The sequence below is a fragment of the Periplaneta americana genome, chromosome 17 (genome assembly GCF_040183065.1).
Source record: "Periplaneta americana isolate PAMFEO1 chromosome 17, P.americana_PAMFEO1_priV1, whole genome shotgun sequence".
Classification (NCBI taxonomy): domain Eukaryota; kingdom Metazoa; phylum Arthropoda; class Insecta; order Blattodea; family Blattidae; genus Periplaneta; species Periplaneta americana.
Genome location: NC_091133.1, coordinates 74218654 through 74236322, shown reverse-complemented (window position 1 = coordinate 74236322; position 17669 = coordinate 74218654). Strand labels below are relative to the sequence as shown.

The 17669-nt window shown below is 35.1% G+C and overlaps 1 protein-coding gene across 11 annotated transcripts; it reads right to left on the bottom strand.

The window, feature by feature from the left end:
* Window positions 1-3204: 3204 nt before the first annotated feature.
* sqd (RNA-binding protein squid) lies at window positions 3205-17433 on the bottom strand. 11 transcript variants are annotated; one of them, XM_069817068.1, is made up of 11 exons: window positions 17178-17433; window positions 15218-15258; window positions 14023-14150; window positions 12261-12407; window positions 12048-12179; window positions 11043-11139; window positions 10755-10826; window positions 8950-9045; window positions 4704-4772; window positions 3975-4079; window positions 3205-3728 (listed from the first exon to the last, which is right to left on the bottom strand). In XM_069817068.1, exons 1-10 carry the CDS (start codon window positions 17354-17356, stop codon window positions 4006-4008), a joined length of 1035 nt encoding a protein of 344 aa, XP_069673169.1. In that variant the 5' UTR covers window positions 17357-17433; the 3' UTR covers window positions 3205-3728; window positions 3975-4005. The 11 variants fall into 11 exon arrangements, with proteins under 11 accessions (XP_069673169.1, XP_069673170.1, XP_069673171.1 ...); XM_069817069.1 differs by having other exon boundaries at window positions 3205-3725; XM_069817070.1 differs by lacking the exon at window positions 3975-4079.
* Window positions 17434-17669: the final 236 nt, after the last annotated feature.

Below are 17669 nucleotides of genomic sequence, written 5' to 3'. Positions count from 1 at the left end.
TTAGTTTAGTAAACTGTAATGGTGTAAAATTTGTATCATGGATTTGTAGTGCACTTAAGCGCATTTCCTAAAAAAAGGTGTAAAAGGTTGTTTGGTATCAAAAATTATCAAAGTATACCAAATTAATTCCACATTGTTGCAAAACCGATCAGCTTTACAATCACTACATAATTCAGCTAGAAACTTTAATTTTCAAACCGATCTTTTTTTTTTTTTTTGCCAGTGTAGTAACTCATCTTTTAACTTCTCAGCATAAATACGTAAAAAAACAGGAGAGAAACGACCCTTTTTATGGTATGATCCAAGGCTTTTGGCCCTGAACATGTGCAGTGTGACAATCTCGGATGCCACATGAACATTCAAAGTTCCAGTTGTAACATACAGAAAATACAGTTACTCAATAAATTCACCACAGTATAAGCCCACTAACAAAATTTGAGTGACCTGAACTTTAAGAGAGTTGCTCAACATACGTCACAGCATAAACCCACAAAATTTGAGTCACCTGAACTTTCAACATCCACTTGTAATATATTGCGAATGTTCAGTGAGAACTGGGTCTGTGTTATAACTGGAACTTGGAAAACTAAGATGAACAAATTTTTGTTTCTGGGTATGTATGTGTATACTTAGAATTAGGAAAGTAAATCCAAAGAGAAACTACTGAAAATATTTTGATTCAGTTAATGTGTATTGCTGGAAAGCAAACTGCACACCTCAAGAGCAACTTGTTAAGCTTCTATTTCAGTAGGTAATTCTCGAAATAAGTAGCCATTCAAACAATTTCTCATTATCAAAATTTATTTATGCATATTTGTTCAAATTTACAAATACAACGTACTCAGCATTCAAATATATGCCTGAAACACACTCAGCACAGTTCCAACGTTATCTGCACAAAGGGTTGTGCAAGTACTTTGGTGTATGCTGAAAACACCCCCTCACTGACATTTCGTGTTTAAAGAAAATTCACAGAGACACAGAAATGCTACCATTAAGTGGCAGAAAAATTAACCATCACAGCAGTCCACAACATACAAGCATTTCTGAAAGGTTTTAAAGCAACTAGGGAGGGGGCCAAGTGCAAAAATTGGAGACTAGAAACAACTGCGTAAAGTTCTTTTTGTGTACATTTCGTAATTTTTATGATAAAGGTGTCTTATTTCGAGGCTTTATGTGAATAAATGTTCGGATTTTTTTTTCGAGTTTATCACCAAAAATCTGAGCCCTAAAGATGGCACAATTTCCTAAATGTAATACTTCATACAGCAGTTGGTAGATTCTTGGATGTCAATTTTGGTCTTACAAAGCATACAGGGAAGCTACATCTGTAATGTTAAATTTAATTGAAATGGGAAATTTGTAGATACTGGAAGACTTCTTTTTTGAAGATTTAATGTATTCGAAGCAATCAAAAAGAAAACCTTGAAATACAGCAATCCAGACCCTTTCAAATCTAAACAGCCATGTACTCATAATTCGAACAGCTTTGTGTGCTGTGCAGTATAAATGCAGGTTTAATGAAGGAAAAAAGTTTTACAGGACAGTTTCTTGGCATATGTTGGGTGGATGGGAAAAGTGTGTTAACTCCATAACCAGTTTATTTATATATATAAAACGTCACCTTTTACAAACTGTGACCACGACAATGTTTGTCAAACATTTTGCCATGGTAGAATTTACTGAAGAAGGTTGAGAGTAGCAGAAGTACAAGTGTTGGAAACCATACTACGGATGATCACTTGAAACTGCCAGAAAGAAAAATTCCACGTTCACGAGAAAATTGAAAGGGAAGAAATCGCTATGATAAAAATAGAAGCTAGCATGTATGTACTCAAATTATCAATTTCGAAACTATTAGAGAAAGATGATCAAAAGAACAAAGCTGAGAACATAAATATATAAACTTTGGGGTCCAGTGTTTTCTACAGCCCAATTACTGAAGACAACAGTGCTTTGTACTCATTCGATATAAATGTAAAACCGCCAAAATCACAATTAACATGTGTCTGTAGATCAATTACATCCCCTACAATAAAATAAAAAAAAAAAAAATATAGAAATTCACTGCATGGAAAAACAAATTCAAAATTTAATACAAACATCAAAATTCAATATGGCCAAATTCATTTCTTAAAATTAATTCCTAAACTACGTTGAAAATTTGCTGTGGCTGGCAGTATTCAGATTGGTTACTGGTCACGATTGCCTCAGTACAAGTATTCTCTAATTTGCATATCAACTTCTAAATGCTTGCTATGCCTAAAGTGGATATAGACAAGAAACACCTGGCAAATTACGAATTTGAGACTTTATCTTACATCCAAATTTTTAAAAGATGTCATTAAATCCGGAGCATTAGATACACATTTCTATAGTTTGTATCTCTGTACCATAACTTTTCATGTCACAAATATCACTCCTATCCATCACTTTCAAAATAATTTTCGAAGAGCCCATTGTACGACTATTTTGGTACAATTTGATATTTCTATTCTTTACATTTTAAAAGCTTTCTGCTGAACAGTTTCCATGTTCTCCAACTCCTCCTCTTGAAATAAAAATTTCAACTTCTTAGGACTTATTCTTCAAAAAGTTTATCCCAGCTTCTTTAAACTTCAATCAAATTGCTACAGAACTACAAATGTTGCGTATGCGATATTTGGTACACAAATCTAGCCATAAAACTCCATTATGTTTTTTGTCCACTGAAAAAATGTTAATCTATATCAACCATCAGTTCCGTCCCAAACTTTAACTGGAGATATTGATTTGGAGGGGGAATGTTAAGTTTCCAATATGTGTTCAATAGGCAAATAATGCTACAAAGGAACTTTTATTTTCATTGTAGATGCCGGAATTTCAGAAATTATGGTGAACAGGGTTAAATTACTATATTGGCCAAAATCTAGAATTTACTTTGCATGAGTACCGTGCAAAAAAAAGTTAAGTACAGGACGAGCTACGTTGCTAAGCACTTCGAAATACCAATAGTACAAATTTTTTCAATTGTAGGTTGCATTACATTGAAATTTACTTTCCTATATAGAGAATTCATTGAAATTTATTTCTCCATATAGAACAGCTGAAAACTTTGGCTTTCCTAGATTTGGGCCAATACAGCAAGTAGCAAAATAGGTCTGAAATGTCATTCTTGATAGAATTTTACTGGAAGATCAAACAGTATGAATTGAAAGTGAAGTATACACAAAATTATACCATTTATTGAAACTCATCAGCACAATGTTGAAATTGTATTGTCAAACCATGATGAAATACTTCTTAACAAAATAACCTAGAATTGTTAAAATTGTATCGACTTTTTATTTTTTTTTAATGGTTACGATTCATGGCAATACAAGAGCAAATGTAACTGATGCCACATCCAATGCACAAGTTGCCAATCTTGGAACTCACTACACTCACACTGTCAAACCAAGACAAGCAACCACCATTGGAACCCTCAGCTGGTCTTCCACAGTTCTATTAATTGCAGTAACTTATTAAATACATTTAACACAATTTGTTTCGGAATAAAAAAAGTACTGGTCCTTTGTATTCCACACTGACTCCATTCTTCTTTAATTAGTCACACAACACTACTGACAGTTTTTTTTGCAACTGCAGGATCTGGTGATAACTTCTTATATTCGAATATATGGAATGATGCAACATACGATGACATGGTTGATGAAGAGAAAAAAGACACCATGTGGACTAATCTGCTGCTGAAAAAAAGAACAGAAACTACTATAAACAAATATCCCGAGCATTAGTCATTTCGACATGCCGCTTTCTGCACTACTCCCAAAACAAAGGACACCATGAAGGGTTAGAATAACAAGACTTAGTATAAATTCGAAAATGTTGGAAAGAGGGTTGCTAATAACTCAAAACATATCTACTATATATAAATTTGGGGGAGGGGAAATAAAAAGAAACTCATGCAGCACAATGAGTCTGATCTTACTTACCAAGACAAAACACAAGAGAGTGGACATACAGTTAATACGGCTGGTGTCTCTGTGTCTGGCGGCTCCCACCCCTCTGCTTACCACTGTAACCACCACCTGTACTGCCTGCAACATCCAAACCCCAACTGTTAGCTTGACCCACCCACAACTTCAGCAGGCTGCAACTAGAATGCTACATCACTTCAGTAAGCAAAGATACAACAAATAGAAGTGTGGAGTTCTAAGTCAGAAAATGTATCCGAATTTAGAAACAGAACGGTTGCAAACTGTTTTCTTTTTTTACAGAATAAGGCGCACTACTATTCCGTAACTGAAACACTACTATTAGAGAAGCACTATTTCACTCCCCATCCAGATATGTGATGTGATATGGTGGAAAGTGTGAATACAATCAGTACACTCAACCCTCTAGAAGGTGTTAAGCTCTGAACACTCCAACCACCTGGAAAGAAGTTCGCATCCCCCTGTTCCTTAATTTAAGAATTTATACTAAGCTCAGTTTGTTACAGGAAGAACAAGCTAGACATCACAAATCCCTCATGTTAATACACAAAAATTAAAGCAGAGCTCATGCCGGGATAATTAATAATAGCTACAATTTCTGTTTGAAAATAGATAATTCCGAATCGGGGATTAAGGAAGGATTAAACGAGGAACTAAGCATATTAAGCAAGCACAACTATAAGCTACACTAAAGAGTAAACAAAATACAAGTCTTCATAATTGTACCTTTCCCACGGCCACCACCTCTTCCACCACTGTATCCGCCATCATAATTATTGCCGTAGCCTCCGTAGTCTGGAGGGGGGAAAGAAATGCAATTACAAATCAGTTTTTATGAAAACACGCTGCAATGTGAAACAATTTAAATTAAAAGACAACTCCTCATACAATACTGAGGAAAAATACCAAACTTCAATTTCTACTAGTATGATAAGAATTCACTTTAATTACAGTGAAGCTACTATAATGTTCACTCTTCAGACATGCGACTTTCGTATATACAGCATGGCTTTTGCATAACAAAGTTTTGAGAAGAAATTACTTCGAAATTTAACAAAACGATGCAGTCAAGGTTATTTGTGAAACAAATGCTAAATTTCATCGAGTAACGCTTAAATGAGTTACTAGACCTCTTGCACTCAATACCTTGCCAAACAACTGTCTGTACAATTTTGATACATATAGTAATAAAGTCTAAAATATTTTGTGCTATCAGTTACTAAAATAGTGAGCTCTCCTCTAGTGATAACTCAAAAAGTTACTATATTCATAACTAGTCACGGTTGACAAGACACCGAAGTCCTGTACATATAGACTAGCATCCACTCACTAGTCATGCTTGCTGAAGTCACCCTCTATTTTCTGCATTGGAAGTACAAATTCTGAATTAAAATTACAAGGATTTTTTTTATTTTTAATTGTACGGACACGCCCAATTCTTTACTGCAATATACAAAGCAATTCGCAATAATAACCACAACTGGCAACTACTGTACATTTTACATGAATATTTAAACTTTCAAAATAACACGAACACAAACTTGCTGCAACTTAATTACAAAGGAAAACAGTGATACCTTAGACCATGTCCTACTTTTCTCAGAGCTAACTACAAAAAACTATCTACAGCATGTATGACTACATTCTGGAAACCTGTTTTGGTCTCATTTTCTGAAAGTCCCACAAAACAATATGACCAATGGCGTACAAAAGGAAAAAGGTGAAAAAGCCTCACCTATTCATGAAAATTTGTCATATTCTATCCCCTCTAGTTCGGATGTACAGGTTGGGGGGGGGGGGGGGAGGCTGAATTTTCCAAGTTCCAGACTCAACACACTGCACATGCAGTGCTCCAAAATAATGGTACCCATGAGATCGTTTTGGCAGTTACTGATTCATTTTACTTCGATTTACGCAAACAATATGGTGCCAAGCCAATATGCTGGAAGACCTACAGCAAAGTTTTAATAGCCTTGTAAACTCGACAGAGAAACGAAATAATAACTACCATATAGTTTCCTGAAGAGGAAACCTTCACCCCAAAGAAAATTACACATGGAACAGAGTATGAATCTTGTAAGCCACTCCAAGTACCTGGGAGTGACTTCAATCCAAGATCTTCAGTAAAGAGAATGCAACTGCTGCAACATTAACTATTAGTATGAATCTTGTAAGCCACTCCAAGTACCTGGGAGTGACTTCAATCCAAGATCTTCAGTAAAGAGAATGGAACTGCTGCAACATTAACTATTAATGACATCTCCCCTCTACAACTGGTACCAGAGATAGTCATGAAATTTAGAGTATTCAGATGTATGACATGTCTTACGGAATACTTAAAGAATTTAATAATCTGGGATAGGGTAAAGGCTACATTCCTAAAAAAGAATGCTAGGGGTTTCAAAGTTCACCCGATCTAGGTTAGTGTTATCTGCTCTCATGAGAATTCTTGATTGAGGAGCTAAGGTACTGCCACCTACCAACAGTTGCAAGAAACTTCTAGCAAAGAATCATTCAAAGAGATCTGGCGATTAGTTTTACACCACCACTGCTACGACTGATAGAAGCTGGACTGAAGCAAACTAAAAAAATGAGACAAGATTAGCAGTCCACAGCTTCCAAAGATTGAGACACTACCATGAAGTAACTGCATGTGTAAATTTAGTGGTGGTGTACCTGTTGTGCTGTACACAATTGATAACCATTACTAAGTTCAGTACATAGGACAACCTATGATTTTCGTGAAATTTTTTGTTATTTTAGCTTGATTGTTATTGGAAAGGCATTTGAAAAGATGGCATGAAAATTTATCTATTCTTAATAGCAAAAGAATATTTGTAAATCGATAGTAAAATGGAATAATTGTAAACTAAATGTCCATAATTAAATAAAATTCTTTCCTTAACACTAGCCAAACCCTGAACTTTATAGCCTGCAAGCATGCTAGCACATAATGGAATGCTTACAATTGTCAATCAGGGTTGTCAAATTTGATCTTATTTTCAGATTAATTTCGTACTACTTGCATTAGTCATGAAATACCTTCCCATAAACTATTCAAATAATATTGGGTTGAAAACCATTGTTAAAATCATTATGGTGTGAATAAGGTCTTAAAAGTTGAGCCTTTTTTTGTTTACAGGACTGTACATTGTCACATGTGCAATACACTAAGTTCGCAATCCATAAACTGCTACAGTGCGTATACTAACCGACTCTGCAGCAGAAGTGGCAAGAAGAACACAGGGACTAGAGTTGTGTTGATATCGTGCAACGAATGGTGGAAGGTGGGAGGGAGCAAGGAGATATTTCTATGTTCAAACCAGGCGCTTCACAGTACCAACTTTACATCACTACTGGGTCGAATACTGCTGCTTGCTTCATTGCAGAGCCAGTTAGTCGATGCACTACAATATTGTCGCTATGTATGCTATACTGGCATTGCCATAATCCAGGTGTTTCTGGCAATTTAGATTTCAAGCCGCGTAAGCAAGTGCTTGAGTGGGTAAGGGAAAATTCAACTGCAAACCAGAACGATTATCCTGTCATCCAGCCAGCTCTTTGGTGTCAAATGACTGGAAAGTTTTAATGTTCATAGGACTATAGATCATCCCTGGTGAAGACGTCAGAAATAAGGAGCCCTATTTTCTTCATATAAATGTTGAAATTTAATACATGCTGGTCTGTTAGGCTTTTCTTTTCTCATCCCCCAACCGTACATGGCAATTTCAATGCTTACAAACTGAAAGACAGACTTCGATTACCATCCTGGCTCAACCTGCCAGTTTCACCAGCCAATGTGTTTTGCAGAACTTTCACTTCAAACCACACGAGTCTGAGAAAAATAGTTTCTGGCACGCACAAAATGCTATATGCAAGACATTGTGCATTATTTCAAAGACTTTTTAGACTATTCAGAAGCGAAATTTCAGTATTTATTACAAAGAAAGAGTGGCAACATCAGCAAGTACTTCACTAGTGAATTGTCGAACTGGCTGCTTTGAATGTGTAACTGCAGTATTTAGACCTATGCTAGCATATCACAAAATTTTAACGAGTAACGGAATTATGAAGAGTACGCAGTTCACAGTCCTGCCATTAAAAAAAAGTTCAAAGCAGACAATCCGAATGAGTACTTATCAATCATTAACACTTAACATTGAAAACTATATGCACTGTGAAGTTTTAGCTCATGTCTTAGTATGGAAGTGGTGTAAAAGAGTAGACAATAAGAGCAAGAGATCTTTAGTCTGCAAGATAAGGTCTTCAACAAATGTTTCATCTGACTTCCTAAGCAGAACAGACAGCACAACATGTAACCCAATACAAAGCATACATGCATTGACAGCACCCACAAAATACCGAAGCAAAGTTGTAATTTTAACTACACATTTGAACATTAGGCTTCTTCTTAAAAAGTACTGATATGGAAATATATTTATTTACACAAGCAGTTTAGTTTCGGTAAATTTAGTCATCAATAAATTTGAATAAATGTCGGAAGAGAAGTTTGTTGGTACATTCGATTAGGCGTGCATATTATAAATAATGCAAAGAGTTATTAAGCCCCGCAAGTGACGTGATCCAAATGTGCAGATTCAAAAAATTAGGAAAGCCAACAAACTTGGATAAATTACGGCTTTCAAATGTGTTACAAAAGATTAGAACCGAGCATGCCCAATACTTTACTTCTAATGGAAAAATAGAATATAATATTACTTCTAATGAAACATATACAATCAATTTCCTAAAACAAGTACCACTGAATACTGAATTCAATCAAACAAAATCCTAAAAATTATCACATCACAACTGTTTTCTAACAAGTTCTATGCAATTAGAAGATTTCAACATTTCTTGCTTGTGTACGTGCATCTAAGGAATATCAGAGTACCTAGTAAAACTAACAGATGCGTGCCAGTCAACCAAAGCAATCCCGCAAGAATACTGAAAGTAAAACAATGTTACTTACCATAGTTTCCATAGCCACCATATCCAGTGTAATCGTAGCCACCATATCCTCCATAATTTCCATATCCGCTACCATAATAATCGTAACCTCCATAACCTGTAAAATGAATTAGGCAAAGTCATGTAATAAAAGCTACTCATTAGAAGTGTTAAATAATCATTAGAATGAATTGCATGAAGGGTCATTCGTCATTAGAGCCTAGATGTGTATGCAGAATATAAAAATTATGCATAAAAATGTGCACAAATTACAAATTGTGAAAAAAAAAAAAAAAAAACCAGTTACGGCAAAAAAGTGAAAACTCAGTTATGGCATAAAATGTTTGGACCTCCCACCCCCATATATTTCATGAAGTGAAACGTCACAAATACCCACAAATCTGATCCAATACACGAATTACAGAGTCAAATCTACCATATACAAAAGGAAAGAAGAAAAATTAAGCTATATATAATTACAGTATTTCATCTCTTAACATTAATCAATAATCCCAACAATTACGAAAACATACAGCCAATAACGAATTTCTTACCAAAACTTCAATGTCAATTTTACTGTTATGGTAGCAATCACCTAACTGACGCATGTTCGTGAAGTTGTCGGGCTAACATGTACAGACTTAATATACCCATAAAAAATCCAGCAGATCCGATGAACATTGCAGCCACAATGTAGGTTGTTCACAGCCAATTTAATACGGCAAACTGCAAATCAGCTATGTACAGGCACTATTTCGAGGTATTTATCGGAAGTAAACCTTTCAATGAGAAAGTGGCATAATCCTGTCCATCAGGCAGCACCAGAACTCAATTTTGGTTATATCAGATGCTAAATTTGGGAAGCCCAAGATTTGCAATTATGATAGCAGGATTTTTTGTTTATAATATAGCTGTTTTCAGCAATACTCTAATGTGCCCTTGTCAGCAATACAAACTGCCTTGATGCGAGCACATAGTTTTCCTGATTTAAGAAATCTCTAACAAATTTCTTGGTATTCCTGAAAGAGGACAAATGTGCAATACAACTGCTTCTGCATTACGTCAACTTCTGAACATTTCTCCCACGAGATTCACCTCTCCCATAATTTGTCCATAGTCATGTCTTTGCACTTAAATATTTCATACTGAAACCACTTGAAATCGCAGTTATGAAGTATTTTTTTTTTTTTTTTTTTTTTTTTGTTACATGCGACCATCTACACTATATAGAAAGTCAAAATTAGATTAATTCATCTGGTGTTAACTATTTGGTCATTTCTTGTTATTTGTTCGCAAGAATTTGTATGTGAAGATTTTAAAGCATGATGCATAATCCACAACGAGAAACATGTTTAACTTGATCAACTGAGTATTTCCCCCCCCCCCTATAAATGCCACAGCATTTTCCATGCTTTAAAAGTGTGATTTTTTTAAGGACTTGAGGGAAAAAAATGCCTTTTACGAAATATGGCAATTTCTATATAAATTTGTTAACAATGGCATAAATCTTTATGAATGTATATAGGTGAAATTAAACAATTTTGCATATAAATCCAGGCTCTATTGACCACATATATAATGTGGAGGGAGGACGAAAAAATTATATTTAAATGTAAACCCAAGTTTTGCAAAATTCGTAACGAGCTTTACTTTAACTTAAAATAAACTTTCATAATTTCATCTAACCCTGAAAAAACATTTCAAGCAGTATTTACACCTTGCAGTGATCAGAATATATAGCAATATTACGTGACCCAACATGCAATATGACGCTTATAAAAAATTATGCAACTTAAAACGCCTAACACACTAACAGTAACTGCGTACCTCCATAGCCTCCCTGGTCATAGCCGTAACCACCATATCCGCCCTGGTTACCCCACCCTTGGCCTCCGTAACCTAGTAGATAGGAGGGAAAACAAACGCAATTACAACCCCAAACAAAGTGTAATAGAACAGAGCACTAAATTATACAAAGCAGAACATGCAGGCAACGAGGGAACATTACAACCAACATCGCTCAGATGCATAAATCATCACTAAACATCAGTGGTGTCCTAAGTCAACATCATTGCGATTAATGTTCCCTCTTACCCGTCACTTGTGTTTTCCTACCTCCTCTCCCTCGGCCACGTCCTCCTCTGCCTCCTCGTCCAGCTCCTCTCATTGCGCCAATTCCGTCAGGTTTTGGTGTGGCTTTTTTAACATCAACCTGTAGACAACAAACAAATAAATGGAAATAGTTACACAGACGAACCATCGTAATCTTTATTCTAATGAATGCAGAAGTAAACTAGTAGAGTTTATAATATAGTTAAAGAAAGCTGGTTTCGTGAGTGAACAACGAAGACCTTCCTAGATTTCTGCTAGCATTGCGACTTAATATTAATACTGAGATCGCTTCGTCTGGTATTTCAGAGTATTTTCATATACTTTCAGGTTTAAGAAAAGTGAAGCAACTTACTACGAACTCTGGGTGACTGACCCAAAGTTAGATTTGCATCCTACATAAATGAGTAATATTGTATTATATCATAAAGCTAGCTCGAGCATTCCACTATTTTCTTAACAAAGACTTTTGCTATTTGAAAAAAATACTCTGCAGCCGCATCTGATTGATAAACGTCAATTTACAAAAGTAAATCTATTAGTCACGGAATATTTAAGAGATCCGTAAAATTAATGAGGCGCAATAATGCGATGTCCTCATTTTGCAGATTTTTGTGCAACTTCTTTAATAGCGAAATAACGCAATTGGTATTAACGCAAAAAAAATAATGAAGTTTCGATGGCGCCATTTTGTCAAAATGAATCCAGCAGTTTCTCCAATAGAAAACAAACACCTCTCAGACCACGATGCGGCCAATGGGGAAATAAATTTATCAACCTACAACACCCTGTAGTCTCAAACATTACCTCCCCATAAATATACAGGATAGTATATAATTTTAAAATAACACCGACAAATTTGCATTCTTGAAATTTTAGAATTTCACATATCTAGAAACACTACTTGCCCCGCGAATATCAGAACAAAGAATGAAAATTACTAACCTAACCACACACAGATAGCAAAATTTAGAAACAATGTTCCTAAAAAACATTTTTATTCATACACACCTCTTTTCCGTTAATGGACTGTTTTGGTGATTTGAGCAACTCCTGAACAACTTGTTCAGATTCAAACGTGATGAAGCAGAACCCTTTCCTCTGGTTCTTAGTCTTATCGAATGGCATCTCGACTTCTACGATCTGCAAAAGGAAATGTCTGTTTAGATTGCGAAGTGGACATTAATAGACAAAGTGAGTATGGCGTCAGAAACATGAACATACCGTGCCATATTGTGCGAAGAAGGATTTAATGTCGTCATCCGTGAGTTCAGGTACCAAACCACCAACAAAAATTTTCCCATGTCTTGCTTTCGCCTTCTTTGGGTCAACTTTTTTGTTGTTTATTATATGGTCTCCAGCATTCAACACCTAAAACAAAATACATTACATTCAATACGCTTCGTTGTCTAATCACTAACTAAATTAGACAGGTATATACCAACGCAGGTTTCACTTTCGATTCCTATACCCAATTAGAAGTTTGGATCTCAAGCGTACAACTACGAATCAACTTATTCTCGTATCTCGAAACTATTTTAATGTAGTTAAAGATACAAAATTAATATTCGTTACAATATATTCAAAACAGCATTATTCCAAATCGATGTTCGCTGATTTTCAAAGTATTTACCAGAACCAGAACTGCAAGACCGCCTAGCTTTTATATTAGACATCGTTTTTAAAATCTGGATCTTAACACGTCGATTTTTAAACATGAAAAACACAACGTTAATGTTTAAAACACACGTATTTGCATCTTTGTATTATTTTCCCCACTCGGCAAATACAAGACTCCGTGAATTTTCATTGTATGGCATTTTCAGTGCATAGTGGCCATAAAACAACCCTGAAGTTATTATAAAACAATTAAAACGGTTTAATTAAGTTCTTAATTAGTTTTCTGAAAAATAACATGTACCGAGAAAATTCAAGGCAAAGTGATGTGCATATATGCTGCAAAGTAATTTGAAACTTCACTAATTTAAAAGATCTTTCAGAATCCTTCAGTTTTTCAGGTTAACTCCTAATCCTGATGACCAGTTAACACCCAGTTTAACTGATCCAAAATCTTTTTTTGTCCGAATCAAATGTAGAATTTCTCCTTTCTGTTTGTAGAAAAATGTTCTAAATATCTCTTAGTTTCCCAGTTATGATCAAGAATCTGAACAAACATATTAGACAGCACTGCCTCCAAAGTCATTCATTCTTCAAAACTTGAAAAATTGTTTAACCATTTCACATTTAATACATAATTGCCGATAATTTGCTAGGAGCCGTTGCATATAGACCACTTTTACACTAAACCTAAAATTTGTTTTTGAAAGATATACTAAAACCCAGAACTAACCTAAACTTTTCCTTAATCTGTGACAGGTTACGTTAGGTTAGGTTAATGTTTTAGTATAGCTACATTGTATACACTAAGGTTAGCTTTAGTGTAAAAGTGGTCTATATGCAATGTCGTCTCCTAGCAAATTACCTAGTTACCTTAAATTTTGTTTGGTTATTCTTTATATCATGATTACAATATGAATTAATATCTTTGACCTAACATTAATGGAAAAAACTCGAATCTGAGTCAAAATTTTCAAGAAAACTATGGAAAAAAAAAAAAAATTAAACCCTCTTACACTTCAAATAATTTAACGGTACCGATTCACGTTGTTGCTACAATCTTCTAGAATTGGTCGGACAAAATACGTTTAATATATATTTTTTTTAAATTGTGGGAGCTGCGAGGGAAATGGTGATTGGTTGTAAAAAAATTTCCAAGATTTCCAAAGTTTAAAATATGGCAAATCTTTTAAATCAAAGTAGTGGGCTTTGTAAATAAAGATGTGAACGACTTAAATTTTCAAGATTAAATGAAAAAATAAATGTATTTGGTATTCATTTAACCTGGATGAACTTTTGTGGATAGACATTTTAACGGAAATCTCAGTATTCTTTCAAAAAATTAAATACTTCCACATTTTCAAATTACCTTATCGATAGAGTCCGCTTGTGAGAATACAATGAAAGCAAATCCCCTTGATCTGCCTGTGTTGGGATCAGTCTTCACATTTATACTCTCTATCTCGCCGTATGTGTGGAAATGCTCTCTGAGCTCCTCTGCAGAAGAAGAAAATCAATCAGCAAATTACAATAACATTATGTACACATTCTTTGAAACAACTGTCTTCAGAACCTAATTGTCGTCAAAATACTTCAGTAGCAGAACCGACATAAGGAAATTCATCATAATGAAAAAAAGTCCACATTTTCATACACAAACTTAGGAAATCTATTCTTCCCGTAAACATGAGTTCAAATACAGTTTAAGTCGAAAATGGGAATTTTGGGCTAGACATTATCTTAAAAATACCAAAAACAGCAGATTTGTCTCATTGTTGCACGCGCATCATCATGCTTTAAAAAAGGCACTTTTCAGTGCCAATAATTTATTTTGTGCGCACAAGGTTGGAATTTTGAAGAGTGAAAGAATGGAATCTGTGTTCTGAAATTTATCCCAATAGAAATATACCGGTATTTATGTCCCGAAGAAATTATTCGTACGTAGAATTCTGATTTGTAAGTGTACCTTCGTTCCAAGTGCCAGACCTATTCACGCGATTTTCAGTTCTGCGAGATCTAAATCTTAAGATGTGCTTTAACCCTCTTAGTGCCCTATGTGAGCCAAGTTTGCACAAAAAATGCACCAAATGCAAAAATTTAGAAAGCGATACAGTACCGGTATTTCAGTAAATCTACAAAAATGAAATGAACATGTTCGTTCATTAGAGATCGGCATCAGCAGTTCGGAAAATGGTGTAAAATTGAGCCAATTTAAGCCCATCAGCAATTTACATCAAACAGGCCATGTGCGTACCGTATGAGATGTACAATAAGGACCTATTATCGTAAAAAAATTACCTATAACATTACTGCCAAAAATAAGCTGTACTACGTACTGATAACTCCCCTCCCCCCCAAGGGCATACTTTACCGAAATATTTTTTATAGATTTCGAAAAATCTTATACTAAGTTCCAGTGTGTACCACAGAGAAAATGCCACTAGTGGTTAATGTGTAAAAATGCAGGTTCGAATGCAGTCCTATCAATCTAACAAATTCCAAGTTTTGCATTTACAATTTTGTGAAGAAAAAAAAATATTAAATATTAAGAAAGTGAAACTTACTATCTGTTGTTTCCCAACTTAGGCCACCAACAAACAACTTTCTGTAAAGAGAAAACAAAATCGTCTAAAACTCTAGATCTATATAAAAACCATGGGCGTTGATGTTTAATACTTTGCACAGAAAGTGAGAATGCTTGACATTATTATGGTACTTTAGTCTGTACACCCTTTCAACTGCAGCAAACTGAACTGAACTGTCACTAAGTTCAAATGGCATCTGGAAAAATCTTGAGCAAGAGAAAAAAAATCTGTAAGAGTTTAAAATGAAGGCTTGGGTGACAAAATATGGTATTAAAGCAGGTTAACAATGAACAACTTTAACAAAAATGACTCCCAAATTGGTAACAAAGAAATGATTATGGTCAAGTACTCTAGAGGCCCATCAAACAAAAACAAATGGCCCTAAATTTGACCAGTAACCAAATGCTTGATGAGTTTACTTTGTGACCACAAGAAAGTAACCCAGGAATAAATACCATGGGTCAGCGGGCCGGTGTCAGCGACCTTGCATCTTGCCTTATGAGGGTGAGGCACCTGAAGGAGAGGAAGGCAGGTTAGTTTACAGAAACTCATCCATCAACAAACCAACCCCAAGAGTAAAAATACAATTCTTAACTTTAAATTCAAAATTAACCCACAATTACAAATATAAATGATTACTCTTCTGCTGGGAAGCAAATTACACAAGTTCAGCAAACTGGTTAATCACTGCTATGAATGAAGCTCTGCAGGCAAAATATAGGCTCTAAATTTACAATTTAAGCAAAGGTAAAATCTTTGGAAAGATTGAATGCAATATCTGTAATCTGGAATAGAATACCGTTTTTTCTTTTGCAGAGAATTTGATTTTAGAATTTAAACAAGCGATGTTATAAGTACAAGTACAGACAATTGGAAGACAAGACAAAACATTAATGCAACTACCACAGCGACAATGAACCAGGGCTATGAATAAGATAAAAAGGCATGTACAAACATGTGCCAAACTATATACTGAAAGCCCTTACACCAGTATCTACTGGGATAGCCCAAACCTAAAACAATTTGATTACATGCCCCAAGTATTGATTTCTCACTTATCCATAGTCCATAAAGTTCGTTTGAAAAATTGCAATTTTGTAGACAAATCCCTAATTTCAGAAGTGAAAGTTTACAGGACCAATTTTCTCCACACAATACCTATGATTGGCCACAAAGCAACCACTCCCAAACAAAGTCCTCTTACTTTAAAAGATATGCTGAAAAAGAAGTATTTGAACTTGGTTACAACGCAAGCTTAGGTTATTTACATGAACACTTGTATACACACAAAAAATTTCGTAGTAACTTTCCTTGGAAAATTGGACTGGCAAGCCTGTGTATCTGAAAATAAAAATCAAGTTCCAAGAGCAAATTCTTGCTCGTTACATTTTAATCACTTCAGTGGGTAATATGTAACCTCCAAATTAAAAGAGGGAAGTGGTTGCAATTTTCAAAATGCTCGGATTATTAACATTAATTGTATGTCTTATCTTCCACTGTAAATCCGACTCATAGAAATAACATCTGCAGTATAATCGAACCCTTGGAACAATAACCTTTTACGCCCAGAAGCTATACAAGCCGCCATTTTTACCCGAACAAGTAGGACAATAGCGTAACAACCCAGCATAAGAAAACAAGGCTTGTGACTATACGAAAACAATTATTTTGTAACATTTTCACTAAATAACATTACTTGAACACTAATTATTAAAAACTTAAACTTAATTGTACTTAAGATATAATACATAAGTGGATGAATATAGATACAATATAAATGCATGACGCTTCACAATCGCCATATTGCAAACATTTTACGTTAAGCATTTTTAAGAAAGCTTACAAGTAGACTAAATATAGCAATTAATGTAAAGCAATTAATTATATTAAAATGTATTCTCATTTTTAGCTTTAATTTCATGTAATTCGAAAATGTTACCTGTCATCATCGCGGCCAGGTGCTTCTGCACTGCCGCTATCAGCAGGAGCATCACCTCCGCCGGTTTCTTCATTTCCACCTTCACCATTCATTTGATCGTCCTGTTGTTCATATTGTTGTTCACCACCATCCTGTTGAAATTCACCATTTCCCATTTCATATTCCTGATTATCTGCCATGATTATACCACACTCACTCTAACACGTCTTCTCTCAATGACTGCTGACGATGAAGAGGGAAGCCAAGTGGGAAGCGTTCGTGGCCAACGAAAAAGTTGAACTCGCTCCGAATCTCATTTGTCACACATGCACATAGAAAAGTTGGCCAGCCAGCCTATTATGCCCGCCACAGCCGCCGCTACGGTCGCTGTGAAAGTATTCATGCGCCTGGTGTTTGACGTCATCGAAATGTAGGTCATGAAACTATATTTTATATTGTACACAAACTAATGTGTATGCTCTAACTAATTATAGTAGGTGAATTGTCCTTTAA